At 37.8% G+C, this 13,630-nt stretch overlaps 1 protein-coding gene across 1 annotated transcript; it reads right to left on the reverse strand.

The window, feature by feature from the left end:
• Positions 1-5,044: 5,044 nt before the first annotated feature.
• On the reverse strand, positions 5,045-13,168 carry LOC125780559 (uncharacterized). Its single transcript, XM_049462886.1, has 10 exons — positions 12,813-13,168; positions 10,777-10,873; positions 10,472-10,627; positions 10,077-10,237; positions 9,811-9,947; positions 9,622-9,715; positions 9,184-9,516; positions 8,910-9,081; positions 8,690-8,817; positions 5,045-8,003 (listed from the first exon to the last, which is right to left on the reverse strand). Exons 2-10 carry the CDS (start codon positions 10,868-10,870, stop codon positions 7,680-7,682), a joined length of 1,599 nt encoding a protein of 532 aa, XP_049318843.1. The 5' UTR covers positions 10,871-10,873; positions 12,813-13,168; the 3' UTR covers positions 5,045-7,679.
• Positions 13,169-13,630: the final 462 nt, after the last annotated feature.

A 13,630-nucleotide genomic window follows, 5' to 3' on the forward strand; every position in this document is an offset into this window, starting at 1 on the left:
AATAATATAATGTCAAGAGTAAAGAAGCACTCATATACAATTAAAACTGTTTGGAAGATGGTAATATTTCCCCCTTTCCACCACAGCTTGTGTCTAAAATTGGATCATTGTTGTGCCAAACTGATTTCATTTTATATGGATATTTCCATACTTTTTACATTTTCAATTTTCTTAGGTTTAAAATTTAAAAAAAACATATCCAGTGACACACATTTATTGTAAAATAATTCATACCAGAATTTCATGCACCACAGAAAATAAATGTTGCATTTTAATTATTCAGATTAAATGCTATTTTGAACATTTTGCTGAAGCACATTGTGTGTAAACTGCTCTTGTATCTCATTTACTCATTTCTTACCCTGCAAATCTGAATAATTCTATATATGTATGTGCAATGAAATTGTAATGGTAGGGTATATTAGTGAGGCATTGTGCTCTTTGTCAGTAAGGACTTTACTTTTATGCTCAACAAAGCAATCAGAGTTTCGAGTGCCCTTAATTAATCAACGTGAATCACTGGTCATTAGTTCTGTTTTAGTGAGTAGATAAGTAGAGAAGTCTCTGTGTGATTACGCTTCAGCTGAACGGTTGATGGAGTAGGGGGCTGAGAGCCATGCTGGCTGTGATACACTGATTTATCATTAAGACCAAGGCGTGTGTTTGACGGTGTAATAGTTACGGCTGACGGTGTACAGTGAGGGGAGACAGAACTTTAAAGGTGTTTTTTGGCCATCATACTTTGGCAGTGTTCTTGGAGTCACTGTAACTCACCAGCTTTTGCTTTTGCTGCCCCTCCCTTCAGGCCGTGCTCATAATGTTGATTTATGTGCACTCCTTGTCTTTGCTCTTGGAATAATTGACAAGGTGATGAATTGCTTTGGATAGGGAGGCAAGGCGATGGACCAGGGGGCCGGCCTGGTCCCTTCCACTCAGACACACATTCAGGTGTCCTTCAAACAGGAGATTTGCATCTGTTCCCAGCACCTGTGTGAAATCAACAGATACTTCACTGCCATCAGGTCTGACTACATTTCAAGCTTGCGTTCAGTTTCAGAAATAACCGGGTGCATAGAAGAAAAAAATAACTGTTTTCAATGATTTGAAAAAAAGTTGTGTGCTGTGCTGTTTGTTTGCAACAGAATTTTGATTAGGTAAAAATATTACATTATTTCTCCCAGCAGTAACTGATTCACAGAACAGTAATAAGGGTTATAAATGATTTGAAGTAGCTACCTTTCAAATAAATTTCCTATTGAATATGACCTGTATATTTCACACATATTTATAATTTCCAAAATGTATTATTTATCACAATGACTTCACAAATGAGAAAGGGAGACGGAAGCTTTATAAGGCTTGATCTCTGCCTAGTTTATTGCTCTGCCTAGATTGCTCACCACAGAGTCCAGACCTTAACCTCATTAAGAACATTTGGGATTAATGCAACACTGTTAACAAATATTGCAACACTGTTAATTAATGCAAAGCTAACGGCGGTCCATTAAAATATTATAGTGTGTGACCTTTTTTTCTTTGCTCAGGCAGTGTATTAGAGTTTGTTAGCATAAGCATTTGGACAAAACAGATAACCTACATTTAAATTAAATGATAAGTGTGTATATTAGATTTTTTGCTAAACTGTACCTTTAAGTAGTTTTGCTTTGATCATGTAATCCTGTAGTGACTAATTGCTAACTTGAATGATTGGCCAACAAAAAAAAACATACTTTTGTGCTACACTAACATGAAAAACTAAAGAATAGGTTTATAAGTGTCTTTCTGTTCTTTTAATACTTTTTCACCTGTATATAGAAATAAACTTACTTCTAAGGGTAATTGCTTTATTTTACAAAGCATCCATTTCACTACCCATATAAATAGAGTTAAGATGCTCTGTTTTTTCACATGGTTTACAATGCAAACAGACTGAGACAAATTTGGCAGACTTCCCAACATATGTCAGGTTTACTCGTGTGTTTCCATAATCTTAGACTAAACAAGGAACCCACACGCTGTCTAGTCATGATAAACATCTATGTACACAGCTTCCTCAAACAGGCTGAAGGCACCTGTTTCCTCTTAGCAGACAGAAACACTTGGAGATATTTTATTCACTGTAAAGGTTATACAGAAAAGAAAACAGGAAAATAAAAACTAAGTTTAACAGATGGTAAATAGTAGAAAGCCTTGCCTTGTTTTTCTACCACCACACGGACAATTATTTATGTTAATGAAGGTGTTCATTTTTTAAGCCTACTTATCTCCAATTTTTATGTCTACATAAGACAAGTTTGTTTCACGTTAAAGCTTAAAAGTATGTACAATTTAAACCTGTTTTAAATCAGATGGAGAGACTAAGAAAGCTTTAGCATTATAAAATATTTGCCACTGTATATATACTGTGATGCATGTGATTCAGTTTTACATTGAAATATTAGTATATAAAATTCAGGTGTACAACACTTTGGATGTTATTTCTGCAATATGTTTTTTTTTTACTAAGCAAAATTATTTCTGTCCAAGAAACGAAAGTTTCAAGAACAAAAGGTAAAAGTGTTTGAATTGTTGTTCATGTTAATTGAATTGAATGTGGTAAATTATGGTTTCAAAGCTTTATTTGTTAACTTCTGAACGTTTTGGCTGGCTATTGGGCAGTGGTGGGTCAATGGTTAGAGTACTGAGCCATCAATAACAAGGTTGTAGGTTTGGTATTAAGATTTAGCAGGCTGCTAATAGATCTCTGCAGGTCTCATATTTGTCTAAAACCAACTCTCAATTTGGACTCCTTTAACCTCAGAAGTATCTCATGTCTTAATGCTATTTCTGCTAAGCAATATTAGGAGAAAAATCTGTGATAAAGTTGATCTTGAAATGAAACCTAAGTAAGAATCATAAATATGTCTCCTGAGATGTCAAAGATCAACATTTGATTATTAAGATTTTCCTCTGTGCACATATGAGAAAAGTCAGCGATCATTCAGAGATATGTCTAATAACCTATTACAGTACTCATAGATCACATAGGTTGTGTATGATTATGTATAATTCTAACCTTTAATGTTTATGTGCGTTCAAAATTAAGTTTGTTATTTTAAACCTTAAAATATAATGATAGCCCAATCCTATTACATATCAAAAAATCTATCAGAAATCCACCTAAAACTATTGAAATATTGATTGACCTAAGTATGGCTCTATGGCTCAGAGGCCATATTTTGTGTACAAAATGCTTCCAAAAATAAAGTAGCATAAATCATGTTAGAATGTGTATGAATGAATGTGCTAGTGAATGTAATAATGTGAATGAATGTCATTTTTCTAAAGCACTTCACACATTATTTCATTTGCTAAAAAATTAAATGGCTACATGTTGCTACTTTAACAAATATTAAATTACCAGTTGTTCTGATTGGGTTAAAATGTCATTTAATATTATTATTCTGATCATGAACTGAATGCATTTGTTTGAAGTGGTATCCACAAACTTTTGTAGATATAGTGGTATTATTCCTTCATGCTATATAAAACCAATGCACCATGGTCACAGTAAAGCCAGAGATATACAAGGGTTTATTGTGTGTGTGAGAGCCAACAGTGAATCTAATAATGGGTTCGGTCACTGTTGTGTTTGGACAGATGATGAGCAGTGTGCTTTGATACACATGGGAGAGAAAGAGATGAGGGAGAGGCATGTTTACTGGGGTGTCTGAATCCTTTCTCTAGCGTATATTTTACTCCAGAGATGCACCTCTTTGAGATATTGTGAAAGGTATTGCTGTTTACTGATGATTTAGTCCCCTGCATGTGGCCGCCATGTGTAATTCCATTTGTTAGCCACATGGTCAACTGAGTGAATAGCCTTCTCTCTCACGTTTGAGGATTACTGAATGCTTTCCATGCACGGTGGTGTCACATTAGCCTCCGAAAAACCGTCATATCTGGAGAAAGTGGCAAAGTATATTCCAAAGAGATTAAGAGAGCGTGGATGGCCTAATGGAAAACCTTTCAGGATGCAGGCTGAACACTCTCACACACAATCACCCCCCCCCTTATTTCTTTATATGTGGAGTGAAGTTGATTCACAGAGTCTGATTGGAAAATGAACAGGATATCACCCTGAACATGTTGTTTACTTTGTGATTGGAAAATAACCATTTGAAACTGGATGAGGCCTGATCTGCTATCCCATGTGATTTGCCAGAAAAAAAAAATGGTCGGGCTTGTTGGGTTGATTCTGCTATGTAGCCAGAATTTTTTTGGTAAAGAATCTAACTATTTGAGCAAAATTATACATATGTATTTTTACTAGTGATGTCAACATAACACACACAATAAGTTGTGTTTATTTGTAACAAGTTGGTCCAAACTTCCTGTTTCACTTTACAGCTTAATTCAACCCAACTTGATTCAGATTAACTCAAGCATATTGTTGATCTGCACATCCAGGTTTGATTTAAATAAATAAGGGAATGCAAAAGATAACGTGCAGAAACACAGACTTTAAAATTGTCCCACAAATCAGGATTTTCTGTATTACCATCTATATTATTCATATCTATAATATTCATATCTATATCTGATATACAGAGCCTGTCTCTACACAGCAAAATCAGCAAGCACAAAACAACTCTTAGAGAGTTAATTTCAACACTTTAAAAGTGTCTATATGGGTCCACTCCCCAGGGTGTTCTTTTAACACTTTTCAAAGTGTTGGAATGTTAACACTGTGATATTGTTAGTTTTGACACCGTGGAGAGTTAAAACTGAACACTGTTCAACACTATTTAGTGTTGAGCTTTTTCAACACCAGAGTGCAGTGTTATGAAGAGACTCTTTGGAGAGTTAAAACTGAACACTGTCCAACACTACTTAGTGTTTAGTTTTTTTAACACCTGAGTGCAGTGTTATAAACTGACTATGTTATGTTGTCAATTTTTACTCTACAGGAGTTACCTTTATGTTGATATTGATTTGCATACTGCAGGTTTGAGAGTCTGCAATTAGTTTACTTTAGCTTGAAAAAGAGAATGACATACTTGACTTGTTTGACATGTTTAACATTTATTTTTGAACATGTGCACCACTTTCAAAAAAACATTCAAAAACATGTTTCCACCATATAACAATATGGTACAATGAAAGCCCTGCTACCATCTTCATTGGAATACTGCTTATCAAAAGGCCTGAAATAAGTAAGCTGGTCTATACAAACAACAGAAAAAACATCACAGCTCTCCTCAATAGAGTATCCATTAAAGTGTTCATCAAAGTACAGTGTGTTTGTACTACCAGCTAGTATGAATGCATGTTCTTCATGTATTATTATACAACAGATTTTTTTGAACTCTGGAAGGTCATATGATCCAGTGCAAATGAACAAACCAACCTCATACTCAGTACCAAAATTTCTGACCCAGTTAGTAGTTGAAACAACAGAAAATGCCTCCAACTGTAATGTCTGTCTAAGTACTTCTCCACCCTCTAAGCTAGAGAGTGCTTGTGTTCTTGTAGGACCAAACTCAAATCTTTTGAAGTTATAGTTCTCATACTGACATGCCATTTGACGCTGATGCTGCTTTACTAAAGATTTTATGAGATTTTTGAAATTTTTTTGAGATCTTTTAAAAACACGGTGTTTAGCCTCAAACCTCATACACCAAATATGTAGAAGAGGGCCAATTTGTTTAATACACCGTGGATAGTGTATCATCAGGTGGTGTTTCGGAATCAATTTCCTATCAGGATACAGTAATTTGAACATATTATGGTGATCACAGATCAAATGTTTCAAGTAACAAATCATGCCATCAGTAATGATTGGGGAGAACACTATGTTGACTATCTGTATTAAAAGGAGAAGTAGTTTCCAGTGACTGTTACCCCTTTCAATTACATCACCAAATATAAGGGGTGTGTTGCGTAGAACACACCATGACTGTACAGCATTCAAACCTAGGTGTTTGCTATTGTCATCCAATTGTAAGCCACTTGGTTTGTTTTTGCGTTCTGGGTAACCATAATTAAAGCTTTGTATCCTGTCAGACAATGTGTTCACAGAAACATAACCCTGTTTAATAAGGTAAAGAAAAAGCAGCTTAAGTTCATACTGTACGACACCCTCTAACAAATCGTGCATTATGTCAACAGCATAGTTGTCAGAGCTATGGAAATACTGTAGAGAATTGAATGCACAATTCTTTTTAACACCACTTACTGAATGTTGAGCAGGATTTTCACTAAGTACCTTACAATGTTCAGTGTGAAGTTCTTTTGAACGGAAAATTACACCAGGATCATCCTCAGTAAATACAGACTGTATATCCTCCTTACAAGTCAAACAAAACCTACAGAAATGTGTTCCACTGAATGATTCCACAAAACCTAACAAGCCATTTAATGCAAGGTTATCTCCTGTAATTTGAATTACTGAGCCAAACAATGGTTTTTCAAAATAAGGAAGGTGTATTCCTTGGGTTTCCAAAATTTTTAGATCATCAATAAGAGGCTTCAATATTTCATCAAAACCATATGTCTTCAGGTCGCTACTGTAAAAAAGAGTTGCAAGATGTATATTCATTAGCACAGAGTTACATTTAGGTGGTAGATTTTTCAGAGTAAAATAGACACCACCTATTTTGTGTACCCCCTTCTTGGAACCTAAAGGGTTGGCGGTTTCAAAATCGTCATAATAGAGCAAAATCTGTAAAGCATGCCTCTCTTGTGAGAACAGGGAATGATTATGGAAATACGAACCATCATTAATGTCTTTGTAAATGCCCTTTTCACTCAATTTTTCTTGCAAAAAGCTTTTTCTTATTTCCTCATTTTTGAAAATGGATTTGAGAGTACCAAGAATTGGCACATACATATACTTGTCTGTTACAGGGAACTCACTGTATATTCCTGTAGTTCTATCTCTTCGTACATCCATTCGTACCCCAAGGACATGTTCTTCAGGTTGAACTATTTCCCATCTTTCATTAAAATGTTTTTGTCTCTTAGCCTCTGTGTTCAATGCAGAAAAAGGGTTATCAAGTTGATCAAAACAGTGCTCTATTTTCGTTTTTAAAACATCTGAATTTGTTTCTTCAGGAGAAAAGGTTTTACGAACTGCCTCTCGTGTTTGGTTGTGAATGTCATTAACAACTTCTTCCATTGAGCTAACAATTGTTTGAACAGTGCTTTCACAAATACCTGCTGCTTGTAAATGTGCAACAATTGAACCACACATAGATGACAGCTGGGACGTACCATCAGAACTCTGTGAATGTACATGAAATGCTTCCGAAATAGCAACAGAAGTTGAACTTTGTGGTTGATTACTTGAAAACTGCACCTCATCTTCACTTTGTGTAGTGAAATCCTGGGTAGTGTCCACGTGGGGAAGGGTGGTGTCCCTATGTATATTGTTCAGGTGCTTCCTAAAACCACTGTAAGTACAAAATGATAAAGAACATCCTCGCTCTCCACATTTCAAACGTAAACTTTTGCCAGGATATAAGCCATGGTGAAATTTCAAATGCTGACAAAGGAGCAAACAACTACGGTGGTGCACTTTACAAACAAAACATGTGAACATTTTCAACAAACTGTTTGTTCAGCTGTTATGTTGAAGCAGTCTTGCTGCTCCAAGTTCCTGAACACAGGGGATCTCCTTGGCAATTCCAACAAACTGTTCAGATGTTGTGCTGTAGCAGTCTTGCTCTAAGCTCCTTAACCCGAGGGCTCTCCTTGGTAACTCCAATATCAATATTATACACTGTGGTCTGCACAAATGTATAAAAATTGCTCAGAGCTTCATCATAGGAGAGACTGAAGACATAGTGAGCTTTAAATAGCTCATCAAAAGCAGCCACCGATGTCTGAGCCTTGCATGGAACAGCCTTCTGGTCAATGATGATGTAGAACTTTAAGATTTTGTTCTTTTGCTCACCAATGCAGAGGAGGAAGGGCTGTTTCGTTTCAGCTCTTTCAAGGAAGGTAGTGAGACTGGCTCCTTCCTATAGAATAGAAATATTGGACATATTACAAGTCAGGGCAAGCAATGATCACAATACTATTTTCTCCTTGAGGATGTTTGGCACTGCCATTACATAATTAGACATGAAAATGCATTAGAAAAATATATATATTCTGTTATGTCTAAATCAGTGGTTCTCAAATCTGCACATTTAAAGAGATTCTTCTGCTGCCCACAAACCTAATGTAATGACAAAGTTAACCCCAGGTTAAAGTGGGTGTGATTGAGTGAATAGAAAATTACAGCATGCAGGGCAGAGGCCCATCTGGACCAGAAGTGAAAAATATTATTCTAAATGTTCTCTGAATCATTCTTTCATTAATTTATTTACTCATTCATATTCTGTCATCAACTCATACTTTTTTAGGGCCGAGGTGGGTTTGGAGCCTAACTGGAATCATTAGGCACAAAGAAGGAATACACTATGGACAGGGTGCAAGCCCATCACGGGCAAATACAAACCTTGAAATGCAATATATTTCAATTGCTGACACACTAACATTGGTGTTTTAATAGTGATCCGAGCCAGGGATTTAACCCACTCCCCCAGAATCCTTGAGCTATGTATGACAGACCACTGTGCCGCTTTTGTTACCAATCAAAGGTTTCTAATGACAAGACACACCAAAAAATATGTTAAAAAAAAAAAAGTTAAACAGTACATACTGGAATGTATCGCACAAGATGGTTAGCTGCCTGGGCTGAACTGATCTTCGCTGTTTTTTTCTGGCCTCTCGCAGTTGGGGGAAGTAGATGTAGAAGCAGGAGAATTGCTGACATGTCACTGTCCCAACCTAGAGAACAAAGGTTTAAGAAACAGTATTTAATTGCCAAATTAATTGAAAAATCTTTAGAATTATTTTGGGGATTAAAAAATTCCATTTACCATAGATATCCTCAGGTTGGGGTTCAATTGCTGACAGCAGTTCCTCAGCATACTGATTTGGGGCGAGTGTCCTGCAGTCGCTTATGACTCTGGGCTTGAAAAAAGTAGGCCACTTCGCTAGAAACCTACTGGACACCTCATCTCCAAACATCATGGCAAAGTCCTGGTCAATCTTTTAAAAAGTAGACACACAATTTCCATACATGATTAATTGTACAAAGGTTGTCCAAAAACATGTGAAGACCTGTCTTATATTTTAGTTGATTTTTCTTACCAATCCAGGAATGTCAAGGAAACGAGGAAAGTTGTCCAGAACAGACATTGACGCATCTTTATCACGAACCAGCTTTTGTCTATACTGGAAAGTTGCCCTCATTCTCTCTTTGACCACAGATTCATCTGTTGAGTGCCTCATTGTAGATAAAGCCTCCCTGCACTCATCACCAAACAGCTGTTCAACATCTGGTAGAGCTTCTCGTCTGCTTCTTGGACTATCTTGATAAGATGGCCTTGAATAACTCTGGGAGCCAACAGAGGAGTTCCGCTGAACAGTCTTAATCCTCCATGCTAGGTAGCCAGTGTTACCCACAGGATCGTAGTAGTGTTCCTGTTTTGGACAGAAAAAAAATCACAGGCAAAAAAGAAACTGATAAATACCAATTACTGGGAAACAGCAGTTTGGGTCCTCTGTTTAACATTAACGTTAACTTACATATCCATTTTCAGAGTATGGATCTTGGAGGTATGGAAACAGAGTCACAATTCCCAGCGCATAATTAGTTCGTGCACTTGATGGTGGAATCCTCCTAAAAAAAAAGAGAAAAGAATAAAAAAAGAATATAAATAAATAACATCCTTAAATTTTATGGACTTATTCTTTAAATGTACTTGAATGTCTTACCCATGTGTCTCGATCATATCAGCCACCAGGATGTTCACCATTTGTTTCCGTTTTCCATCTGTAAGAGTTTTGGTCTTGTTATACTCCATGAAGATTTCTTCACCCTTTGGATTGGCCTTGAGGACATCTTCAACCATCTTCAAAAACATAATTGAAAGCAATATTACATTTCCTAAATAAGAATACCCCAAGACTTCAAAAGAATATAAATACAAAAACTTAATACTTGGCAATATTAAAATCAAAATATCTTCACTGAATTTTACATGTTTTGCTTGATCCCGATCCATCAATTCTGCTACCCTCCTTCTCTTTGTTGATTCAAGGATGACTGTGGAGTCGGATGAACTGGATGACAATGGGGATAATGGAGTGTCTGACACTACAGAAGAAGATGATTCCTGACTAACAATTTGGACTTCCAGATCTAGGAAATAAAAAAAGTACTAATTAGTAGTAAAATTAAGTTTTCCACTTGCAACCTGTGATTCGGAGTTGGCCCCAAGCACACCATAACTCTAAATTAGATAAGCAATTACAGACAATTAATGAATGAACAAATTAATAAATTTAAGGAAATCTATAAACCAACAACCAATGTGCTCTTTTTGTGTTATGTTTTTCTATTATCAGCAAAATTCCAATGACCAAATAGGCTTACCTAGAACTGGTTGTCTAAAGGAAAATTTGAAGTTCAGTACACCTGACTTCACAAGGTCCTCGAAGATATCTTCATCTACTTCTGTTCCTGATTCATCAGTTAAGACGAGCTGATCTTCTTTCAGGTTTTCAGGTTGCAGACCAAATTTTGTGGCAACTAGAACAAAAATATTTTGGAATAGTAACAGTTTTATAAATTGAAAAAAAAAAATGTGTTCAGATCATGATTTTGTTAGTTGTTAGTAGGCAAAAAACTTATTTTCTTGCCTTTGTGTATTTTTGCAAAGTAAAAAAATATATACTGACTGTCTTGAAGAAATCTTTGGTATTCCAAGGTTTCCTCAGACTGTGGAATCTTGATGTATTTTTGTTTTCCTCCATACTCAACTTTAGCTAGCATATCCTACAGGGAAGAAAGTCAAGGTTGTGAACATTTACTAATAAATTATCACTCTGTCTTATCAGCAAAACCACCACATGTGAGATATGGCATAAAATTGGGTTCAAAATCTCTCCTGAATATGGTAATAAATAAATGTTTGTAACATTAAGTATATTCACATCTTGATATAACGATCTGCACAAACATTCAAGTAACGTTATTTGTTGAAACATGCCAATATGTTAATACACAGTTAAATTTTTTGCTTTTTACAAAGTGATATAATACTTTGTCACCAAGCCAACTGTTCTGAAAGGTTTTGGCCCCAGCAGGTTGGTAGGGCTGGGCGCCGGTTGCCGTGGTTCTGGTTTTGGGGGGGTTTGATGTGGGATTTACCAGGGGATGCTGCACACACAACTACATCATTACAATTATGATTAAGTTAATGATTACACATCCCGATTTCCCTCGCTAGCATTCGGCACACTGACACAGCTAACTAAGTTACCAGCCCCACACCCCGAGTTCCCTCGCTAGCATTCAGCCCGCCAATACAGATAATTACCAGCCCCACACCCCGAGTTCCCTCGCTAGCATTCAGCCCGCCAATACAGCTAACTACCAGCCCCACACCCCGAGTTCCCTCGCTAGCATTCAGCCCGCCAATACAGCTAACTACCAGCCCCACACCCCGAGTTCCCTCGCTAGCATTCAGCCCGCCAATACAGATAATTACCAGCCCCACACCCCGAGTTCCCTCGCTAGCATTCAGCCCGCCAATACAGCTAACTACCAGCCCCACACCCCGAGTTCCCTCGCTAGCATTCAGCCCGCCAATACAGATAATTACCAGCCCCACACCCCGAGTTCCCTCGCTAGCATTCAGCCCGCCAATACAGCTAACTACCAGCCCCACACCCCGAGTTCCCTCGCTAGCATTCAGCCCGCCAATACAGCTAACTACCAGCCCCACACCCCGAGTTACCTCGCTAGCATTCAGCAAACTAACACTGCTAACTACCAGCCCCAGCCCCGAGTTCCCTCGCTAGCATTCAGCCCGCCAATACAGCTAACTACCAGCCCCACACCCCGAGTTCCCTCGCTAGCATTCAGCCCGCCAATACAGATAATTACCAGCCCCACACCCCGAGTTCCCTCGCTAGCATTCAGCACACTAACACTGCTAACTACCAGCCCCAGCCCCGAGTTCCCTCGCTAGCATTCAGCACACTAACACTGCTAACTACCAGCCCCACACCCCGAGTTCCCTCGCTAGCATTCAGCCCGCCAATACAGCTAACTACCAGCCCCACACCCCGAGTTACCTCGCTAGCATTCAGCACACTAACACTGCTAACTACCAGCCCCAGCCCCGAGTTCCCTCGCTAGCATTCAGCACACTAACACTGCTAACTACCAGCCCCACACCCCGAGTTCCCTCGCTAGCATTCCGCCCGCCAATACAGCTAACTACCAGCCCCACACCCCGAGTTACCTCGCTAGCATTCAGCCCGCCAATACAGCTAATTACCAGCCCCACACCCCGAGTTCCCTCGCTAGCATTCAGCCCGCCAATACAGCTAATTACCAGCCCCACACCCCGAGTTACCTCGCTAGCATTCAGCACACTAACACTGCTAACTACCAGCCCCAGCCCCGAGTTCACTCGCCAAGTTTATTTTTACATTAAGTTCAAGTGTTAGCTAAGAAGTACTTAAATGTTAATTAATAGCTTTAACCTACAAAGCACACGACAGACCTAAGTTCACCAAGTTCAACGCCTGTCCTTTACTTAAACACCATACACAAAAATAACCTAGCTAATTAACTTAATTAACAAAAGTGTAACCTATCTAACGTTATATTCAAACAGATTCTACAGAAATGTAACCTGTTACAGCATTTACCAATGTAATTTGTAACCTAACAGTTATAACTTACTGGTTAATTTTAATGTTACCTTATATGCTCTTCCTTGAGTTGATGTTGCTTTGTTCCTGCTGCGTTTGTGTGTTCTGTAAAATGGCTTCCATAAGTTTAAAAAAAACTGTGGGTGCGGTTAGTCAATAAGGGTAACACTCTGGGAGTTAACCTAAGTCCTAGAATTGAATAATATTTGTGTTAACACTCTCAGAGTTCATTTTAAGGAGAGTATGTTTAACACTCTGTTTTTACACTGCTTGTTTTTCTACTGGGAGTGAATAGAAACCTATACGACTCTATCCAGAGTTGGATTTACTCTTGCAATAGTCAGATTGACTCTCTACTCTCAAATATTTCATCAACACCAGATTTTTAACTCAGGTGAATTTGCTGTGTACCATGTATAGAACAACTTTGTTCCTTAATGCAGTTCCAGCTACAACATTAAGGGAGATAATTATAGATTTTTTTTTATTTATTTTTAGAAAACAGTATTGGTGAGTTTAGGGATATTATAATATAAGAAGGGTGAAAAAATCAGCAAAAGTATGTTGCTTAAAAAACTGTCTCCATATCCAATACACACAAGCAGACCAAACAGTTATTGCAGCAACTCTGCCTTATCTAACCTGTGCTGTAGTTTACTCTTTTTTTTACTGAGTTATACATTTTTTTATTAATAATTTTATTTTGGTATTTTTTCCATTGTCTCCCCAATTTACAGAGCCAATTACACAACCCACTCATTTGGACTCCCCCTATTACTATTGATGCCCCAAAACCAGGAAGGTAAAGACTAGCCCATGCCTCCTCTAATACAGGTAAAGTCATCCACCTCCTCTTTTTGAACTGCTG

Source organism: Astyanax mexicanus, chromosome 1 (assembly GCF_023375975.1).
Source record: "Astyanax mexicanus isolate ESR-SI-001 chromosome 1, AstMex3_surface, whole genome shotgun sequence".
Taxonomy (NCBI): Eukaryota; Metazoa; Chordata; class Actinopteri; order Characiformes; family Acestrorhamphidae; genus Astyanax; species Astyanax mexicanus.

Excerpts from the sequence above, each read along its gene's own strand:
- LOC125780559 (XM_049462886.1), bottom strand. The coding sequence starts at position 10,870 with ATGCTAGCTAAAGTTGAGTATGGAGGAAAACAAAAATACATCAAGATT. Across the intron at positions 9,948-10,076 it reads ATCGGGATCAAGCAAAACAT|ATGGTTGAAGATGTCCTCAA; the intron begins GTAAAATTCAGT and ends ATGTTTTTGAAG. Across the intron at positions 8,004-8,689 it reads ATCTTGTGCGATACATTCCA|GAAGGAGCCAGTCTCACTAC; the intron begins GTATGTACTGTT and ends TCTATTCTATAG.